The following is a 21542-nucleotide window of genomic DNA, read 5'->3' on the forward strand; positions in this document are numbered from 1 at the left end:
TGCTAGCCAGGTCCAATCCTGGGCATATCGTGGTGCTCGCTCAGTTTTGACAAGTATGTGTTAAGTTCCTCAACACGCTCCTTGTGGGTCTTGAGGAGCTCAGGTCGCGAGCCAGATGATTCAGCGAGTTGGAGGAGCTGGTGAGTATGTTAGCACGAGGCGCATTTATAACTTTAGACTGACGCGCTTACCCTCTTCTTCTTGATCTCCTCGTGACGCTTCTGGGACTCTGTTTTCTGCACTTCCGGCTTCTCCTCGAAATCTTCGTGGTGGCGCTCATCGTCTTCGTTATCCGATGTGTCCTTCTTCTTCCTTTTCCTCTTCTCTTCGTCCTTGCTTCCTGTATCGAGGTTCTTCTCTAGATCGGTCTTGTCGCGCTTCTTCTTTTTCTTGTTGATTTTGGCGCCTTTGAGTTTCAAGGCGCCGCCGCCACCAACAGCAGCATAGTCGTCGGACCCCATGTTGTTGTGTTGTGATGCTGGGGGAAAGGGACGACCAAGATTTCCAGGATCATGGACTCTTGTCGTTGAAGTAAGTCGGGTGACTAAGCACGTTGTGGCGGTGCGTGTGGCCAGTACCCCACTTGAAACGGCAAGGGGGTTGGGGCTCGTTGCTGTTTTCGTACCATACGCGGAAAGGAATAGGAAACAATTGCATGGACAAAGCAAAGCTTCCTTCCTTGTGATGAATTGAGGAAGGTCTCCTATCCTTGGTCCTTTCCATTCTTTGTCTTGTCCACCTCAAGCGCCCACTTGGCTTGAACCCACACAAACATCCCCCTTTTTGGTGCTGAATTAAAGACTTTATGAGCAATCAATTTGATCATTGATGAATACGACTCTTCTTCTTAATTGTAACTTTATACCCCATCTTTAATCTCAACCGCTTCAAAACGATATCTTCATCTACCGCTGCCGACGACAACGGTTCCCACAGACCCTATTTCACGAATCTTCCATTGCGATACTGCTCAAAACACACGCTCGAGACCTGCGCGGCTCCAAATAGTAATGCGCCTTTGCTGTTAGCAGCTGAAATTCGAACTGAAACACTGGTGGATTATACTTGGGAAGGGAAATATTGATTGACCCGTCGTTTAAACAAGAGGAGGAAGGACAACCACACGACCAACCACCATGGCGCCTTCTTACGGTCAACCTGGTAATACGAGAGACTCGCTCGAACTTGCATCTTTGGCAAGCTCGAGCCAGCTCAATGATGAGGGGGCAACGGAGATATCGTCGCGACAGAGCATATCGTCATCGCGAAGACTATCTCTCGAACTTGATGACCCATTGAACAGCGCTAACCCCGCGAACCCCGCTGGGAGAATGCATCGATCATACTCGACAACGTCAGCCTTCGAGTACTCCGGCAATATGTTCCCTCTGAGCTCAACCGCAGGTGCTGAAGGCTATGCTCCCATTGGGGCCTCAAGCTCCAGGGCGAGACCAGCCGGTGGCTTGGGTGGGGGGTCGTTGGAGAAGAGCAAAAACCTGACATACCTTAATGGATTGTCGCTAATTGTCGGATTGATCATCGGTTCCGGCATTTTCTCGTCGCCAGGCGCGGTGAGTAGTAAAGTTGGCTCACCGGGCGCTGCGGTGCTTGTCTGGATCATTGCTGGTATCCTTGCATGGACAGGCGCCGCATCATACGCCGAGCTTGGTGGAGCAATGCCATTGAATGGAGGCGCTCAGGTGTATTTGGCAAAGACGTTTCACGAGGTTTTCGGCTTCTTGTTCACATGGGTGGCCATGTTGGTTCTGAAGCCCGGCAGCGCCGCCATCATCTCCATCATCATGGGTGAATATTTTGTTCGCGCATTTATTGGCGCTGACGCCGAGTACGTAAACCCTTGGATCAACAAGGCTGTCGCGCTCGTTGGACTTTTGATCGTAACATTCTTGAACTGTGTTTCCACAAAGCTTGGAACCCGTGTGAACGACGCACTCATGTTCATGAAGTTCATTGCTTTGATCGGAATAACAATCACTGGCATTGTGGTTATGATAACTGGAAAGACCCTCAAGGGCGAGTCAGAAGTCGACTGGAAACCGTCTGCGATGTTTGACAACACATCAACAGACATGTCCGCTTGGGCTCTGGCGCTTTACGCCGGCCTTTGGGCATACGACGGCTGGGACAACGTAAGTGGTACACCGGCGACCTTGATCGTGAACCCTGAGTGCTAATACAGTTTAGACAAATTATGTTGTTGCTGAGTTTCAAAACCCGGCCCGAGACTTGCCTCGAGTCATCCACACAGCAATGCCATTGGTTATTCTCTCCTATGTCCTAGCCAACATTGCCTACTTTCTTGTTCTGCCTCTCAAGAGCATGGACGGTGCCAACACTGTTGGCGTCATGTTTGGCAGTCATGTTTTTGGCTCTGTCGGTTCCCTTGTTCTCGCGCTCATCGTCAGTGCCAGCTGTTTTGGTGCTCTCAACTCCTCAACCTTCACCTCCAGCCGTCTCGCCTACGCCGCTGGCAAAGAAGGCTACATTCCATCCATCTTTGGCACCATCGGTGTTGGAGCCAGTGCCCATGAACATGAGCTCAGCACACTGCGCACTCGCAGCTGGTTCACTCGTAAGATGAGGCAAATGTTTGGCGACGAGGATGCGGGACTGTTTTATACGCCAGTATACGCTCTCATTCTTAATGCTGTTCTCACAACAGGCTACATAATTGTCGGAGAGTTCAGCACTCTTGTCACGTTTTATGGAGTTGCAGGCTACGCTTTTTACTTCTTAACCGTCCTCGGCGTAATCGTTTTGCGTGTTAAGGAACCCGAACTCCCTCGCCCTTACAAGACTTGGATCACTACTCCCATCATTTTTTGTTGCGTGAGTATCTTCCTTCTCACCCGCGCCGTATTCGCGCAGCCCTTCCAGACACTCTCTGTCGTGTTCTTCGTGGTTGCCGGCGTACCGGTCTACTTCTGGCGCATCAGAGGACGTGATGAGCAGGTCTTGAGAAGAAGAGGGCATTCGGACGAGGACAAGAAGTGGTATCAGTTTTGGAAATGATCATAATTTGAGAGATGCACGATAACGCAATAGGGGTTCAAGGAAATGACAGCGGGTACATGTCATGACGGCGAAACACATCGTATGAAGTTACAGCGAGATGAAGTTTGACGATGGCTTACATAATGAGGCATATCAACATAGCGACTATGCATGTGTATTATTAGTATTAGGACAAAGTAAAATAAGATGGAAAGCGAAGTAGGGCATTCTGCTTCCGATTTGAAACTGATCCGATATGTTCAACTAGCAAGCCTTTGTTAGCTCTCTGACACGGGTCTCATACTCGATACCACTGCGTGATCAATATTGGACAATCAGCTATGCTGCGTATCCTAATTTTCCGCATTGCATGTAATTCAATACGGAGACATGCCGATAGGAACAGACTTCAAGAACGGGTTTGATATTTCTTCCTCTGTACAACTGTTGCTTCTTGAGATTACTTTGACAAGTTTCGTATAGGTTTCAAAAGGGGCATTGAGACTGAGGAGAAAGTCTTGATTCAACCAAGATTGAATTGAGCTTTGTAGTATCGCATTTTATACACTTGATCACTGACACGGAGAAAGAGAGAATGATTAACTTTAACAAATTGTATTATCTGCAGCGCTGATTACTTTTGACCCGCGTCTATAATGCAGTTGATCCAAAACTATTCATCATCATGTACATATCATTTCTTCCTTTATGAATACATCTATTTCTTCTCACGCTGACCATAGGCCTTGGTGGCGTAGTCACCCTGGTAGACAATGAGGTCGTGAGGGTTGTAGTCGTGGCGACCAGAGAGGTAAGAGTCGATGATAGCCTTGGTACCGTTGGCGTATCGGATCTGAGCATCCAGAGAGGTACCGGACATGTGAGGAACCATGGCGTTACCACCGCCCCAGTTGTTCTTGGCGTTTCGCAGAGGGTGATCCTTGGGAGCGGGCTGGTGGTCCCAGACATCACCACCGTAACCGGCGAGGTGACCAGACTTGAGGGCAGCGGCGACGTCCTCCTTGACAACGATGGCGCCACGGGCGGTGTTGACGAGGTAAGAGCCCTTCTTCATCTTGGAGATGAGGTCCTTGTTGAACATACCCTTGGTCTTCTCGTGGAGAGGGCAGTTGATGGTGACAATATCACACTGAGCGAGCATCTCCTCGAGAGTGTCGACGCGGCGGCAGCCAATCTCCTTCTCAGTCTCGGGAGAAAGGGGCTGGTAGTCGAAGTAGAGGAGCTCCTTGCAGTCGAAAGGCTTGAGGCGGCGGAGGACACGCTCACCGATGCGGCCGACAGCGACAGTGCCGACAACCTTGCCCTCGAGGTCGAACTCCTGCTTAGCAGCATGGGCGACGTCCCATTCACCAGCCTCGATCTGCTCGTGGGCAGGGACGAAGTTGCGGATGAGGACGAGGATGGTCATGAGAACGTGCTCAGCAACAGAGACGACGTTGGAGCCAGTGACCTCAGCAACGGTGACACCGCCGTTGGTCTTGTTGGCAGCGTTGAGGTCAACGTGGTCGGAGCCGATACCAGCGGTAACAGCGAGCTTGAGCTTCTTGGCCTTAGCCAGACGCTCAGCGGTCAGGTAACCAGGGTGGAAGGGAGTGGTGATGATGATCTCAGCATCCTCGAGCTCCTCGTCGAACTTGGAACCCTCACGGTCCTTGTCGGAGGTGGTGACAAGAGTGTGACCTTGGTCCTCGAGCCACTTGCGGATGCCGAGCTCGTTCTCAGTGGTTCCGAGAAGGAGGGGTTGCTATGGAACATGTCAGTTGCTGTTGGCCATGAAGATGCGATTTGAGATATGATTGAGGGGTAAAGATGCAGGATTGGAACATTGGATGCAAGTTGGGTTGCATTGCTCACTCCAGGCGCCTGCAGTGTAAACCACATGAGAGCCAAGAAGCGATGCACTGTCACCCAAACATAACTCCTTGATGCTATTGCAGGTGTTTGCCCAGACATTGCCCCGCATCATTAGGCTGATAGTGGCTGATTCTCATGTAGTGAGACCATTTCCCCGCGTTTGAGATCGACAAGCGTGGAGAGATGGTGTGTGGGGAGATGTTTGTGGTTGCCGGTAGATGTGGAAGTGTTCGAGGTAGAATCAACGACCATTGAAGGTAATTGAACGAACAGTGAAGAGAAACTGAGCTGTAGAAGAAAGATGGAAGAACTTACATCCTTGGCGTGCTGGCCACCGTCGTAGAGAACTGCAAGAACCTTGACCTGTTTGATGTGTTAGATGAGGCTCAAGAGGATATTGGAGAAGTGGGTTTAGAGGGGAACGCTTACCATTTTGGCGGTTGTGAAAAGGGTTGTTTGTTTTGTTGGAAAGGTAAGAAGAAGGAAGAAAGATGATGATGATGATGAGAGTGAGGAGGAAGGAAAATAGAATATCGAGGGCCCAGTGCCAGATATTTATGCTCTCGATGGAACGCCATGACTATGTGTCTTGTCACCAAGTAACGGGCACCCAATGTGTGATGGATGCTCTCCACACGAGACGACACGGAAACAGCCAAGGATCCACGTCTCACACACTGCAGTGCAATGAACGGATTGCTGCATGTTCGCCATGAACGGAATGGGAACCGTGGCACGGTCAAGGGCGGCCGAGTACTCGCTCACACAGCCTAACAGCGAATCTCCATCAATCCCGCGAATCCCGAAGCTGTCGGCATTCTGAGCCTAAGGGGAGAGGGGTCAGGGGTCATGGCATGTGTGTACGGAACGGTACAGTGCAGTATGGTTTGGTAGGCGTCAAAGTCTGGAAGCTTTCTTTCTCCATATGCATCCCCGTAGCATTAGATGGAGGAGGAGGCGACGACAAGCGCCGATAATGGCAACCGATGGGAGACCGGACTCTGAGTAGCGAACCCCATGAGATACATGTCGTACAGTGGTGAATTGGCCCTTTTCGCAAGTCTCTTGACCACGGCGACCGGCCGATGAACCGCTAGATGCCGTCCTAGATGAAAGCGCCTTGACAGAATAGAGCGGGGGAGAGGGAGCGCGTGCGAGTGCGACCACACTCTCTTGAGATGGGGCTTACCAGAAGAGGAAAGTATGGCTCTTCCATGATGGAGGGCATATCTCGGTGTTCGGAGTTTGGTATGACTTAACCTTGACTGGGGAGAGCTCCAGGAGCTATGGCCATCAACCAATCATGGGGAGCGATCTTGCCTGAGGCCCTGTCAAGGTGGGGTATCGAAACTGCCTCTTTCGTACGGGACGATGGAAGGAAGCGGGGTTGATCCAACCTCCCCTCAGAGCTTTAACTCAGCAGCACGGCAAGACACGACACGACACGACACGGCACGGCAGGTGCGGTAGACTTTTCCGTCTCTTGGAATAATTTACAGTGATGGACCATATTATTTGCGTGAGGCTTCTCCAATTGAGAGAACATTCGAATCGAGTTCCGTTGGGGAAAATAACCAAGCTAGGTATACAATGTCCGCTCGCTAACATGACATGGCATGGGATCGTGTAAGTGGGGGACCACGGTCATGATGGAGGGATGATGCCGTAACAGCTACTGCTGCACTGCACCGCAATCTGCCACCAACATACTACGTCCGGAAGACCAACTATCTATTCGGGCTCCAATATTACGGAGGCCAGTGGTGGAATCGGGGAGTTATCAAGGTCGCAAATCCGCTGGCAAGAAAGATGGTATCAATGATGATATATGTTGGACAGGACCACAGATGGACCGACTACTTACCCACTGAGATTCTGATATCATTCTCTTTGGACAGTAATTGTATGATAGCAAGCAATGATGCAGTCCCATCTCATTACCCCGTAATTATCAAGGCTGAACACCTCCCATCGTCTCATATCTGCATGCCGCGTTCTAATACCGGAACAGTCCCTTGCTCATAGACAAGCCCAGTCTCCCAAATCATATGCCTCAAGCATCAATATTACTATGTAATTCTATTCTATTCTCGTCCAACTGGAGCCTTTTTTTCCTTGTCCATCGCTATTCGGCATCTCGCCGCCCGGCCGTAGTGCCCCGTTCTCCGATTCGGATGTGGGGGCAGCCTATTCGCACATTCATCTCCGGACAAAGTCGCAACGCCACGAAGTGACAAGCCAAGCTTCTGGACTCAATCTATTCAAATTCGTGTGCATGACCTTAACTAACTTTGGATATCGTCTCATGAGCTTGCCTTTGGGTGACTACCCCGCATTCTCACATGGAGTTTGATGTTGGTCAGGAAAGTGTCTGTCTTCCAAACTGCATGCATCATGAGTGCGTTGTAAGTTCATGCGATCTAGGTGTGTAACAGTATGGCCTCACAGTAGTCTAGAAATATCAGAAGGTTGTGTTATTGATTTATTATTGAGTCTGCAACACCATATGTTTGACTGGTACTAATAACTTATAATTCCATTTATTAAATCCAAGATACCCTATATCTCTGGACAGCCGACGACTAAGTCCAACCTTCAAGGTTCTTCGATCCCCCTTGGGACGGTTCGGGTCAACATGTCCCACAACGCCGTAACATCTCCGACCTGTCAGATAAGAGCAACAATACTTTCTTAGTCCGCCTTGGTAGTCTTAGTGAGGCTGCTCAGTTGCCCCTGGCGTTAGCGGGAGTCGATTTCCCTGCTGGAGTCTGTAGCCGACGTCGGGAATACTGTCTCCGCAACTCGGCGTCTGCAATCACTGTTGGACTCGGACGACGAGGGGCTAACGAGACGTATCCGAAACTCAATACTCTTGGGCACCGCCCTCGTGATACATGGGGAGCAAAGTCTTTTGAAACCTTCAACTTCGCACAGAGCAAGTCCAATTCAACTGGTCTAAGCTACTCGGAATTGTAACGAGATGAAAGGTCTTGTGTCCGAGTTTTCAGCCCGCAGAGGCAGTTTCGTCTATTCGATTACAATATGAAGCTCAGGGATATCGTACATCCCAAAAATACAGCCACCAAGATCCATCCGTAAAGCGCCATCCCAGGTATAGCCCATATCCATGGACAACCCGTCGAAATCCTTACCCTGTTGGGTCGCTTTCAAGCAAAAATAACAATACTGAACCGTTCGTTCCTTAGTCCGTACGTCCTACATCATAAGCCCAAACAAGAAAGGTACAGGTATCGGTATATGTCCATCATCGTCGTAATCGTCATCGGAATCACTCGAATAACCTTCTTCGCCCCATCCGCCTTCGCCGTCCTGATCTCCTGGGTCGTTCTCCTCGTCTTCTTCGCCTTCCATATAGCCAGGGAAAAAGTCGAAACCGTCGTAATCATCGCTATCGAGACCCGAATAATCAGTGTCGTCGATCTCGTCGCTCACCGAACCGTACTCGAAATCCTCGGGATCTTCATCATCTCCCCCGATGGTAGCGTTGAGCATCTCTATCACTGTAGGTTCAGTGTAGACAATGTCAAGTGCTTCCAGGACCTTTCGACCCTCAAACCGCAGGACCTCGTTCTTCGGAATCGCCTGCTCCACGAGTTCCTTGACGTCCTTGTCATCCAGTGTCTTCACGTCAGTTCGCAACCCGGCGGAGATCAACTGGTTTGTGAAGGACCAGTTGAGTTGTGGTATGTGATAGAAATTTGGCTGCCCAACGCCGCGAATACCTGTGCGGGGCTCCCAAAAGATAAGAGTTGACCAACATTCTCGATGCAGTCGTTCTGGCTTGTCGCGTAGTGCATTTGGATGCTTCAGAAGGATCTGACATGCTTGTGGTTGATACCCATTGGTTATGGTATACATAAAGGCTCCGTCTGGCATCGCTTTTGTCGGCATGTAGATATCCGCGCCTGCATTTACCAACACAGGCGTCGTTCGCCAGCAGGACGCTGATTTAAAACTGTAATACAACGGAGGCTCGCCATTGAACAGCTCATTGGGATCTTGACCTCGGTCAAGAAGTATTTGAATTAGACTCGATGGCTCATCGGCGATTGGCGAAGGCTTTTCCAAGCAGCGGAAGATTAGCCCTTCGCAGAGCTCGTTTGGTATCGGCACAGATTTCATCAGATCGGCCGCCCTTGTCCAGAGCTGCTGGCTGAGTGCTGTCTTCAGGAGGTCCAACAGAAACTCCTCTGATGGCCTTGTTATGCCGTGTTTGGCATAATCGATGCGTAGGATGAATTCAGTCTTCCCATCGTCGTACGAATCATACACAGATGCGGTGAGGATATTTTCTAGATCGCCTTCTTCCGGCCGACCGCCGTTCTCGAGAATTGCTTGTGCGAGGTTCAGGTTTCCATGCACTACGGCCTCTGTAAAAGGACGACCCTCGGAGGCACCTTTCTCGTTTGGATTGGCACCGTGCTCGATGAGTAGCTTGGCCAAAGCAGCGTGTTGATTGTCCCACTCGCGGTTGAAGTATGGCTCACAGTGCCGAGTGCAAAGGATATTCAAAGGGGTAACCTCATCCAACGAATCCTGCAATGTTGCTCCTGCATCGAGCAGCATCTTTGCAGAATCGTACAAACCCAGGATAGAAGAGCCTTCAGCTGTCTCGCCAACTCGTGCGAGCGCAGTCAGGCCATCGTTATCCAACGCGTTGACATTGGCGCCACCCTCAAGCAACGCCTGTATGGCGTCAGTGTTGCAGCCTGCACTCGCTACCATGAGTGGTGTCATTCCAAGAACGGCTTCCTTTGCGTTGACATCGAAACCCTTGGCAATGAACTTTTGAATAATTTCAGCCTCAGATGTGTTGCTCAGAGGTTTCGTGGGGGGACCGAGAGGGTCGAAAAAGTCTTCTGGGCGGAATCGACGCGACCCAAGGATCAAGTGAAGAATACTGAAGCGATGCACTGACAAGGTACTGACATCTGCGCCCAAATCAATGAGTTTGGAGGCGTCATCAAAACGACGTGAGAAACAGGCCATCATGAGCGGGGTCAAGCGCGTCTCGATCAGTCTTCTATCCAGGTCGGCGCCTTGCTCCAGAAGATGCGGAACTATCGTGTCCCAGTGACCATACCATATAGCCTGGAATAACGGGGTGCCCATGAATGGCCCTTCGACGTTGATGTCTTCCTGGTACTTGTCGTCCAGGAGAAACGTTATCAAATCCAGCATATTGTGTTTGGCAGCGTGATGCAGGGCTGTCAGCTTGAACCGACTCGAGTCGTGAGCAACGTCGTCATCTCTCCAAGCAGTGGGATCCAGCTCAAAGTCAATCCCTTGATATATAACCGTGGAAGCCCCGCGTTTCAGAAGAAACTTTGCCGTGTCTAATTCTCCGTGACATATAGCGACATGCAGGGGAGTCCAGTTTCCTCCGTGCAAATCCTCAAGTTCTCCTTCGTCGACGGCCTGTGACTCGCTGAAGGCTTCGATAGGCAAATGCGGGCGACACAAGCACACGCCCCAGGAAGGCGCGTCAATGGAGGCGCCCGCATCAAGGAGGATCTCAATCATGTCAATTCGCCCCTTACTTGCAGCAACATGAATGGCCTCCCATCTGCAATCGCTGAAAATGCCGTCATCGCAGCCACTTTCGAAGCAATCGCAAGCGTCGTGTAGCACATATGATGCATCTAAATCGACAGATTGATCGTCATCTTGAACTCTCCACATGGGATCATCGTAGTAACTCGAATGGTAGTTGTACCATTTGTGCGAGGGGTCGATGCGAGGTTTAGGTCTGTGTGTGTAGGCCAGACGTGAAGGGCTGACACCAGCTTTTAGAGCACGGCGCAGGACTTTGACATCTCCATTCTCGACTGCCCAGTGCAGGGCGCCAGGTCTATCGGATCGGGCTTCGCGTTTCCATAGAATCGGGCTTGCGATATCGTACCAGTGTCGGTTGGCGCGTGAGAGGGCAGCTATATCGTATTTCTTGTTTAGGAACGAGGCGATGTTATGGAGGACCTCATTGGGAAGCCCGTCGAGCGAAGGCATGGCGAGCGACAGGAGGAGAGGTCGATTCGAAGTTGGTGGATAAAGAAAAGAAAAGAAAAGGAATGGATTAAGGTCAGACGAGAACAGAACCGGGTAAAAAAAGTTGAGATAGGTAATGAGGGGACCACTGAGGAGGTTCTCAGGTTCTGCACTGGGGAAAGTGTTCCCGCCCGGAGAATTTTCAGGCATAAAAAAAAAAGGAAGGAGACCTTCGCAGGGATTGAAATAATTATCAGAAATACCGGTTAATCCCTGCTAATATGAAGCTATTCGCTAAATAGTCAATGGGTGTTGACAAATTTCTACTATTTTTTAAGAAGGGTTGCCTGTATAAATAGGTGGTTGATTTACTCCTTCATCGTAAAGACGTTTGATATATCCGTACCTACCTATCCAACACCTACAGCCACCTTTCTTTGCTATCTTTAAGGCACCCAATGGTTTGGCCTTATTACTTGTACTGTACGGTTTCTTTGTTCCTGTGGCACTTGCCCCCGCAATTCGATGACGAGTGTCCCAGCAAAGTACGCTCTCTCTCTTCACTGTCGCTTCGGGGGCCGGTCCACTAAATGCAGATCATAGTTGTGGAAAAACCGCCCGAGCGTCTGGGACGCTAGTAATTGTTAGGTTGAAACATTCACGTATGGATCGATGGCAATTATATCACGGACTATTATCCTGAACCCGAACTTGATCGAACTCGAGCAGGGTAACATCGTCGCTTAAAGTTGCCCTCAGAGAATCATGTATCAAAAAGACGGGTTCTGTCCCACGTGATTAGCCTATAAAGTCTTTACTTCAAAATCAGTGCAACGTTGGCGGCAATTGTTGGCCAGCTATCTATCGCTATGGGTAGGACACAGTGAAGAACACAAATCCTAAGTTTTTCCATTTTATCTGGCAAAGAATCACATGAAGAACTCGTGGTATCCACAGCAGATTCAGCCTCAGTAGAGACTACAGTCGGCCCAATTCTGCCTTTTGCTCTAATGTGGGAAGCCGACCAACACAAATATGAGGGGGCTTAGATGGAAAGTTTTACACCCTCGAATCAGGCACGCTCTAAGTATACTAAGACGAGAGTAAGCAGCATCATATATAAAAGTAGCCATTCGGACTTGCGACATAAGTTGAATTTCTCTTCTCAAACAGTCCCTAACATCATTATTACAGTCAATACACTCAAAAGGTGAACCAACAACATGGTCAGTGTCGGAAAACCGCGACTAGACAAGTATGGCAAGATACTTTCACGACTGTTTGAGAATCTCGCCCTCTTTCACATTCTCAAGCGAGTAGATGGTCCTCACGCCGTCACTACTCATGTTCCCGCCACTCTCCAAGATACTAGGCGCAGGTTCCTAAAGAACTTGAGCTATATATGCGATTACAGAAAAGGGGGAGATACTACGACTTCCATGGCCCTCGAGGACAAGCAGAAAAGCGTCGTGTTTTGGGTTGCAGCAAACTCAACTCCAAATGATAAGGCCATCGCCTTCCTTACTGAAGTACTCGAATTGCTAAGAAATGGGCCCAAAGAGACTGAGACTGAGCAGAAAGCTTTGAATGGTAGACTGGCAAGGATATGTGCCGAGTTTGCTGCACCACGACTGAAAAAGGAGTGCAAACTGTTACACAGAGCTGCAAGATATTGTGAGAAGTACCTCAAGCTGGATACTGACACGATTCAACAGCCTGGTGAGTCTGACTTGACCAGAGAAATCGATGTTGTTAACAGAAATCTAGGGTCAAGTGCTCTGTTGGGATGGCTTTCTCAGTTCTCGTATTCGGGAGAAACTGATACTCTCACTCTATGTCAGACAGCCTATGATGCTCGTCACGATCCTCAAATGGCAACTTTGAGAACCTTGAGCCATCAGCTCAGTGTGGCACCGCCGGAAACTGCAAAGACATTTCAAGTCGTCAGGCACTTCGTAGGTCGCCTGGCTGAGAGAGTACGCACATCTGCATGCCTAGTTCAGGATTCTCTTCTACTTGGGCCACTTCTCAATTCATATGAAATAAGACGAGTGGACGCCCCTAACCCAGCAAAAGTACCACCTGCGGATGGCCTCACGAACTTGAACTCGATAATCAAAAGAATTCTACCAGCCAACGATCCCCGTCTGGAGGATATGCAGAGCTACGTTGCCTGGTTGAGTGGCCCAATGAACCTTGAAGAGGCTATCAGGAATATGTACGATGAGGATTCAGGCCGGCTGTGCGTGCATTCTGAGATCCAAATGCTGGAGGAATTTCACCGCAATCAACGCAAGTTCGTGGGCAGTGATCGATACATAGCTTGTAGTAAGCTTGCATGCCTCTGCTGCAAGTTTTACTTTCGACATCACCCTGGAACGTTCGTGGAACCAGAATCACATCAAAAACCCTACCTGAATTGGAGACCCGTGGAGTTGCCCGGTGGTAAGGAGAACATGCATTGGCTAGACCAGCGTCGAGTGTTGGCAATGCTTAGCAGCGAGCTGGGCTCGGCCGTCGAGATGCAAATCGTCAGCCAACAACAGCCCAACCCGTGGCAGCCGGATTCTGTGACGAATATCACGTCGAGTATGGCGGCCTTTGATCTCTCTGAATCTCAAGGAATATCTGGAGATGATACAGGCTGGAGCGATGGTGAGTTCTAGTTCCATTTGACACGCCAGAGACTAACATTCATAGACTCTGCTTCGCTGGCACACTTGAACGAAGATGATTTCACTGATGGATCTGTCGATGACAGCTATGAACACAGCGACGACGAATCTGACGGAGGAGTAGAATTGGGAGGTTAGTATGATCGAGTTGAGTAAACAGGTATCTACAACACCTGATAGAGGGTGGGCTTTAGATTGGGAGTTGTCTGACAAGGATGAACATAATAAAGGAACGTGATTGAAGACTGTGCACACTATGAATAGACCTACTAGCTACTATTTCCTGGCTCTCTTCTTCCCACCATGCATCTCTCGCTCATGTCTACTCAAGTTACATTTCCTAGTGAACCACTTGTCACAAAACCGACACTGCACAGTCTTTTGCGAGCGATGGGTTTTGTAGTGTCGACGCATATCCTTCTGACAAGAATCCCGAAAGTTACAACCAGACCACGAACAGTAAACAGGCTTCAGATGAGTTCGAAGATGATTACTTGAATCCACGGTTAGCGACGAAGTCAGTTCAAAGGACAGATTCTTGAGCTCACTTCCGCATGCGATTTTCCCCAAAGAACCTATCGCAGCCAGGCCAAATGCAGAGCCATTTTCCATGCTCCACAAACTCGTTGTTTTTCAAACGAATGGCAGAATCTTCTCTGAACGTCTGATTGCTGCTTATCTCGGAGCCTGAGTTGTTGTCGGCGGGAGATGAACTGAACTCTGAAGAAACGACATCAAACGAATGTGCTGGTATCCTGTCGCTTCCTAACGCCGCAGCTGATGAGTCAAGAATGGTATCGCTCGTCTGGTCGCACGCTGAACCTACGCTCTATAGAGCGGCTGCGGTGTCTGGTGAACCAGTGAGCGATGCCATCTTGTAAGCATCCCCTGAGGCGGTAGGAAGGTCGAGAAACGGCACGGGAGAACTCGAGAACACGAATGGAGCCGAATCGATGTCGTTGAAATGGGAATCCATCCCGGTCATCGGAGAAGAGAAGATGGCCTCGGAGAAGCTATCGCGGGACTGAGGCGGGGAACCCGCAGTCGCACCAAACCCGCTCTCTTGATCCATTGAGCCAAGAGAAGCGGCGTCTTGAGACCAAGAGCTCACATGAAGCCATTGATCCACACTCTCATGAGATGTCACTAGAAGTGAAGAAAAGCCGCCGAAGTCAGCTCCGGGGACTAGAGACGGGTCGGTGCAGCGTCAGTACAAGCGACCAGTGGAGCAACCCCAAATAATGACTCGAGGCGGACACTTACCATTGAATGAATAGTCCGAGTCTACGAAACTCTGTTCCGTAGACCCGTCCTGAGTCTGGGGTACAGATTGATGGTCGCTCATGAACTAGGTTGTTGCAATTGAAAAGAAGATGGTTTGCCGTTGGATATTTGACAGAAGAACAGAGTTGGCTTTATATTTCCAGATTATATTTCCTGACATAAAGTGTTTCACCCTCTCAGTCTCTCCATAGCGCGAAGATAATCAGCAATGACACTTTGAACGGGCATTTCTGCAACCTCTTGGCACGGCAAGTTCCAATGAAAGCCCTGACACCCCTCAATCAAGGATAAAAAAAGTCATATCATGGGTAAATGGTTGGCCAGTTGGTTGAAAAGTGTAAAAATGCACACTAGGGGAGGCCTTCCAGTCTTGGCTGAGTATCATTGGCTTATGAGCAGGGATGGTTGCATGCAGCTCGGGGCTACGGGAACTTTGACTTAGACTGCTTCATATGAACCAAACAGAGAAACGGGCAATGACTTGGAGATAACTCAAAAGAGAATTTTTGGTGTGCTCCAACTGAAAGTGCCCTGAGTGCTTATTGGAGACGAGAGTTGATCGATTAGACTTGTGCCTGACGAACTGGAATAAGTCTGCAGCCAACACCTGTCAACCCGTGTCACTAATAATAACCTCAACTGATATTGATTGATACAGTCAACTCGATTGTAGTGCGAAACTTCACATTCTTGACTCTTACCCGACACCGACATTCAGTGCCTTATCTCGTCGGCTCACAAACGTTGCAATAGTCCACCTAACAATGTCATTAACAAGCCACAAATTGGGGTAAAACAGCTGCCCAAAGTATAACAAGTGGGATACAAAGAATGGAGGACGTCGTCAACTCCACCAGGTCTAGATTGTTGATGTGCCCCCACAGCAGAACCACGCCGTTGAAAGCATGAGGGATGCAGAATCCCTAGACTTGCAAAGATGGAGAATATGGTAATCAAGAATAGACTTGATCTAACCAAAAACCCCTCTCGCATCATGAGAGATCTGGTCTGGCCCGCATCATGATGGTGTTTTGAGCCGTCAAGTAGCGTTATGCTTCAATTTAGCTGCGTAATAGCGCACCATAATTCCTCGAGACTGAGGCTGAGGCTGAGACTGTACAGAGTGTACCCTAACGTCAAGCTCGGGCCTTTGTCATATTCTCATGCATGTTTTGTGCGATTTTTTGTCGATGATTGCTGTAAATCACCGCGGAGTGAGATGCGAGCCACATTTATGAGATAATAAATGAAGCGAGGATACGAAAGATCATCGTAGTGACACTTGCAAGCGGTGTCGGTGATATCATGATCGAAGATATGAAACCGCCATGTTCGTAAGGGTCTTGTTGAGATGGTAGAGATAAACGTCATGGAGCGTTGAGGATGAGTGAGCCTCAACCCCTGCTGCGGCTACAATGCCACGCGATGAGTTGATGATTAACGTATGACAAAACGGAATGCCCACTGAACAGGCCGCCATTTCGGGTGATACGGGGCTGAAGGTAGTGACTACTGCGTAGTTACTCACTCCTGTTGACCCTGTCACTTGTCAAACAAAGAAGATCCGTATCCTATTCCTTGGCATCGGTCTCGCCTGTGCATGTTTGTCTACCGTAGTTCAGCAGATCCACAGATTTGGGTTTTCATCGGCGAGAAAAGACGCCAATGGATTGATATCACGGCATGTGACGACACAATTGGCATTTCTGTCTTGCTTGCAACAAGTTGAGAGACGGAAAACGGAGGCTAATTATGGATACTGAGATATCGGATCGTCAATTACTGGGATCCCCGGATTTGTGGTGGATTTTCGTTGTGTTTCGAAACGGGCATCATAATCTCTTGACGTCAGGAATACTGGATCGCATCATGCGATATTCATTTGATGTGTTTGAGTTATACAGAAGAGTATCTATAGATAAATTAGATAAATGATAATGATCCATAATAGTGATGAAAGATCACGGAGGTTGATGATGGAGACGAAAACATCGCCAGTCTTCATGAGTTCTTGGTGGTTGCGGTTACTGAAGCGGTATCGGCCGACTTGAAAAATCATCCAATGACGAAATAGTCACGGCAACACCCTCGTATTGAGCCAAGCCCTCAGGGCCCCGACTTGGCCGTGCAGCGGTCCACAGGGGACTCCCCGCACCGGCGATCCCTGTAGCCATTCGCTAAACTCGCCCGAGCCTCTAAGATATCCACTGTAGCGGGCCTCTAGTCTCTCGGCTCACGGAGGATCCACCTCCATCCCCATGCTAGCCAGCCAGCCACCTTGATCGGCCAGCTAAGAGAGAAACTTCATCGTTACATCGACCGACCAGCTGAGGGCGATCTTTTGAGGTGGCATTTAAGAACCGATACGATCCCCCTCACTTTTGTTTCTTGGTTCTTTTGTATTATCATCAATCCTCAAAGACTTAACTCAACAGCCTTCCCAAACCATACTCTTAATACTCTTCCTCCTCTCTCGAACAAACCCTCTCCCATCTTGACTTCCACCCTCGCTCTGCATCTGGAACAACACACAAATCATGCTCACATCAACCTTCCTCCTCAGCCTTGTTGGCCTTGCAGCGGCCTCACCGGTCCAACCTCACATCGTCAAGGACCCCAAATACCCATCACGCTTGACATCAAAGGGATTCAAGCTTGTCGTCAACGTCACAGATCCCTCGCTGGACTTTGATCCTCCCATCCAAAATTTCGAGCTCACCGGCATCCACACAGGAGCCGGCCTCGCCCTTCTTGGTATTACCGAGAAGGACGGCCGCATCTTCTACCAGAACGGCACAAAAGAGGAGCGTCAAAACGGCGAGGCTACCGTCATCAGTGATGGTGGTACTCCCTTGACTCCCAACGGCATTGCTCTCGTCGCCGATAAGAAGAACAAGAACCTCTTCGGTGCTACGCTTAACTTCGAGCCTGGCACCGCTGGTGTCCAATTGAACCGGCTCGACGACCCCTACACCTACTTGTTGCCCGAGACCTTTGTTGCTTGCAATAAGAGCATAGAGTACTACCGTGGCAAGAAGTTCGTGGTAATTGAGCAAGCACGCATCACCATCGACAAGAACAACAAGATCCAGCGCAACATCCCCAAGGGTTGTGCGCCCATCCGCCTCGTTCCCCAGTGCGACAAGCTGGAGTCACTCCCCAAGGGATCGTACTCCAGTCACAAGTACGCTCTCGACTCCAAGTGCTACAAGGATGTCTCCAAGATTGAGTGGAAGAAGTACAGCCTTTAGACTGAGACTTTTTAAATTAATGGAAAACAACGAGATGGATTTAATAATGACGAATGGGTAATGATTGCTTCTTTCTTTTGGATAGCCTCTATAATTAGCATTGCCATTAATAGCTTTAATATTGTACAACAAATTATCTGTATGTCTCAAACTTTTTCCATGCATGCATCGTGAATCTCCCGTACCTGTGAAGAAATCCAGCGGTGAGGCAAAATGTGGGTAGCACAAACTTCACTCACAACCAGATCTAGACTTTGCCAAGCGGCTGGAGTCCGAAGACTAGGTGAACAAGAACAAAGACCGTGAAACAATAGCAATTGCATCTAATTCTCTCAGCGTTTTTCTTTCCGGCAATCGCGGGTGACAAAATAAGTAGTGAGTGGATTTGTCTCCGTAAAAGTCGACTATCACTATCAGGTGCTGCCAGTGCCAGGCACATAAACTCAAACTCCACCAAATCCTTTGTTGGTTCCCTAGTGGCACATCCTTTTTGGACAAGAGTAATGGGCTTAATGTACCAAAACGGAAGAGAGGCTGTTTGCTTGAGTCAGTTTGCTTTGCCACTTGGATAAGCATCCTCGCTTGCTTGCGGCTGATGTCGACTATGAGATGGTGGTGTAAGATGGCCAACATATCGGTGTTTGCTGGGGTCGCTGACTGACTCATTTTGGATAACGATAATTGATAGATACTGAACCCTTCTGTTTATTTAATAACTCATTGTTTTGAAAGGAACTTTGAAGTAAAATAGCGAGATATATGGTAACAAAGTGAAAGGACGTACCCTATATGTATGTGACAGCCATGCCAAGTGTACCGTGTCACTTAGAAACTTGAAGCCCTTGATCAATCTTTAAAGCTTTCAACATTGGAAAGTATATCACCATAGTAAGAGGTAAGTTACAGAATCGTATAACGACAGGATCAGGGGATCGCTTGATAAGATCCAGATAAACCTAGGTTACAGGACAGATCCTGTGATGTGCTCCTCCAAACACTTGCGAATGCCTTAGGCGTTTGAAATCTCTTAATGATTCTCTTGTCTCTTATACACAGTTAATCTTCTTCTTCTAAGATACAATTTACTAATCTCAATTGGATGCCATTTATGGAGCTCAGATCGAGTCGAATGATGACAACTTCGTTGGGGCCAAACTCACATGACCTTGGATATGGAAATCGAACCTGAACAAGTACCAACAAGTAGCAGAAAGGTTGAGCCCTAAGAATTAGGGTATAGTAATAAGGGGACTATAAGGCTCATCTAAAGTGGCGCAAGCTGACTTACGAATTTCCTCTCTTATGCTTCCAGCACCTAAGTTTTCTTATCATCAGAGAGGCCTGAGCTGGGTAACCAAGGTACACATCTAATCGATTGGCGACCATAGGGTCCATAAGGCTGTGAAATACTAACCAAGCCAAACTTTACATCACTGGTTGCCCACAGGGCCTGGTCTTAATCCCCCGTCCCGTTCGTCACATGTGCATTTTGTTCTGAGATTCTCACATATCAGAAGGCATAGTGATTATTGTATGAATACTTCGAAAGTTTCAATCTAAAGAATAAGTCAACAGTTTCACTAGCTCGCCAGTATCCTGTCCACAAAGAAGTGGAAGGTTATAACCTTTGATTCCATAACTCCAAAAGTCGAGAGGTCAGAATGCCAACGAGACAGGACAGACCTTGCTATCCTGAGTTCACCAAAGACGATCTGACAGCTTATAAGCTTACAACTATAGGCGAGCTCTAAGTTTCTCATAAAGTATACAACATCACAGTCATGGGTAAAACAGCGATCTCTAATAGCGCATGCAAGGGGATTAGCGGCTTTATGGAGGTCACAGATTTCGCCCCTATCATCCGAAAGATGTACCAAGTATTTTGGCACGTACATACGGCCTTAGAAATATTCATCAGCATATCACGGAGCCTCAGGCACTATAATAAAAGTTGCGATAAATCGGGACTATGGACGTATTATTACTCTGTAGGTACACGGCCCTACGACATGCCAGAGATGCCTGAGGTTCAGAAGTGTATCAACTAATACTATGCAAGTTCCAGGGTTAGGGCTTTCAGCAGTTCCTTTGTGCTCCCATAGGATATGACACTTCGCATAGAGTTTCAGACGCATGTGATCCATTCGATGACCGTAATGGGAGTTTGGCCGCGAATCACAGCAAGTATGAACCCAACTATCACAGTTATCCTCGCTATGTACATTAACATTGGTTTAGGGTTAAATCACGCAGATGATTACAGATATCATACAGTACTAGATAGTATATAGTCTACTATTCGACATTAAATTGTACAAATGAATGTGAAATATATGCGTATCAAACAAATCGCCTCACCCTTGCCCACCAAAGTTACTTTGATCAGGAGTGGGACTGGAAACAAGTGTATCTAATATTCTCAGACAAAAAGAAGAAGACATATCTATACCTAGATGCAGTATTGGTCTTGAATTTGGGACCTGGTCTGATAAATGTATATTGCCAGCTGTACAAGATGCCCAACAGATTCTATAATTCTATGAGAAAAAGAGTGTGCAAATTAAGACTAAGTTTGGTCATATTCATTACAGTCAACCATTGCGCACCACTGAGTCAGAAGTAGGCTGAACTTTCATATTAAGATTTTCTGCAGAGTATATGACTGGCCTGTGTCGTTGCTCCTCCTTCTTTCTCAACCTATTCTCGTACACTGAATTCACACAAACACCATACCCTCACTACTCTCTCAACAAATCCTCAACCACATCAGAATGTCAGGGACTTCGAAGACGTCTTTGACTGGCGCTACACAGGCTCCAGCGACTGCCAGTACGAACGTATTCTGTGATACGGCGCAGGAGGCTATGAGAAAGGCTCGGCATATCCTGGATAGGTTTGTGCTTGCCCCTATCACCATCATCACTGCTAATAAAAGTGCCTAGACTCAACGGAAAATCCAAGAATTCCGCCCCAAAGGCCCCTGAGTTTGCATTCTATGAGCTTGTTACTCTACCGGGGCGCAACAGCCCAATTTGAAGGCATGCCTAGAAAACGGACAACAGGAAGAAGAACAGAGGAAAAGTGGCTTTTGCCCTCTCAAATGGAGGCTTCGCCAAGCCGAGGCGAACTGAGTCAGTATCGTATTCAGGGGCTAAAATAGCCTCATTGTGTTGAAGCAAGGATACCTTGTAACGAATCACCACAGAGAAGGGCGAGGAAGAAGAAGACGGCTGATGGATTGCTACGGCTGTGGAAAGTGCCCGGGCAGACACCACTCGAGAAAACTGGTGAGGAATTGTACTGATCGGATTCATTTGGCAACCATCTCACTATAGCGTGCCTCTTGAAAGATGTCAGAATCTTATTACGCTGTTGACCAGTGAATTCGGGAAAACAGTTCAGTCGTAAAAGACAATCCTGATATCACTTTGGCACA

General features: G+C 48.4%; 8 protein-coding genes across 8 annotated transcripts, besides 1 other annotated feature; 4 read left to right on the forward strand and 4 right to left on the reverse strand.

Moving 5' to 3' along the window:
- Positions 1-2: 2 nt before the first annotated feature.
- On the reverse strand, positions 3-461 carry FPSE_00883 (uncharacterized protein; the record flags this gene model as incomplete). Its single annotated transcript, XM_009254003.1, has 2 exons — positions 3-137; positions 192-461. 2 exons carry the CDS (start codon positions 459-461, stop codon positions 3-5), a joined length of 405 nt encoding a protein of 134 aa, XP_009252278.1.
- Positions 462-1136: 675 nt separating this feature from the next.
- On the forward strand, positions 1137-3033 carry FPSE_00884 (uncharacterized protein; the record flags this gene model as incomplete). Its single annotated transcript, XM_009254004.1, has 2 exons — positions 1137-2150; positions 2206-3033. 2 exons carry the CDS (start codon positions 1137-1139, stop codon positions 3031-3033), a joined length of 1842 nt encoding a protein of 613 aa, XP_009252279.1.
- Positions 3034-3733: 700 nt separating this feature from the next.
- Positions 3734-5322, reverse strand: FPSE_00885 (uncharacterized protein; the record flags this gene model as incomplete). Its single annotated transcript, XM_009254005.1, has 3 exons — positions 3734-4780; positions 5206-5253; positions 5320-5322. The coding sequence occupies 3 exons, from the start codon at positions 5320-5322 to the stop codon at positions 3734-3736; spliced, it is 1098 nt and encodes a 365-aa protein (XP_009252280.1).
- A 991-nt stretch (positions 5323-6313) lies between these two features.
- Positions 6314-6350: a microsatellite.
- A 1756-nt stretch (positions 6351-8106) lies between these two features.
- FPSE_00886 (uncharacterized protein) lies at positions 8107-10917 on the reverse strand (the record flags this gene model as incomplete). The annotated part of the gene is made up of 1 exon (XM_009254006.1): positions 8107-10917. One exon carries the CDS (start codon positions 10915-10917, stop codon positions 8107-8109), a length of 2811 nt encoding a protein of 936 aa, XP_009252281.1.
- A 1202-nt stretch (positions 10918-12119) lies between these two features.
- On the forward strand, positions 12120-13709 carry FPSE_00887 (uncharacterized protein; the record flags this gene model as incomplete). The annotated part of the gene is made up of 3 exons (XM_009254007.1): positions 12120-12615; positions 12664-13551; positions 13597-13709. The coding sequence occupies 3 exons, from the start codon at positions 12120-12122 to the stop codon at positions 13707-13709; spliced, it is 1497 nt and encodes a 498-aa protein (XP_009252282.1).
- A 691-nt stretch (positions 13710-14400) lies between these two features.
- FPSE_00888 (uncharacterized protein) lies at positions 14401-14916 on the reverse strand (the record flags this gene model as incomplete). The annotated part of the gene is made up of 2 exons (XM_009254008.1): positions 14401-14756; positions 14835-14916. The coding sequence occupies 2 exons, from the start codon at positions 14914-14916 to the stop codon at positions 14401-14403; spliced, it is 438 nt and encodes a 145-aa protein (XP_009252283.1).
- A 2476-nt stretch (positions 14917-17392) lies between these two features.
- Positions 17393-18106, forward strand: FPSE_00889 (uncharacterized protein; the record flags this gene model as incomplete). Its single annotated transcript, XM_009254009.1, has 1 exon — positions 17393-18106. One exon carries the CDS (start codon positions 17393-17395, stop codon positions 18104-18106), a length of 714 nt encoding a protein of 237 aa, XP_009252284.1.
- A 2771-nt stretch (positions 18107-20877) lies between these two features.
- On the forward strand, positions 20878-21142 carry FPSE_00890 (uncharacterized protein; the record flags this gene model as incomplete). The annotated part of the gene is made up of 2 exons (XM_009254010.1): positions 20878-20999; positions 21049-21142. 2 exons carry the CDS (start codon positions 20878-20880, stop codon positions 21140-21142), a joined length of 216 nt encoding a protein of 71 aa, XP_009252285.1.
- Between the last annotated feature and the right edge of the window lie 400 nt (positions 21143-21542).

The sequence above is a fragment of the Fusarium pseudograminearum genome, chromosome 3, assembly GCF_000303195.2.
Source record: "Fusarium pseudograminearum CS3096 chromosome 3, whole genome shotgun sequence".
In the NCBI taxonomy this organism is placed as follows: domain Eukaryota; kingdom Fungi; phylum Ascomycota; class Sordariomycetes; order Hypocreales; family Nectriaceae; genus Fusarium; species Fusarium pseudograminearum.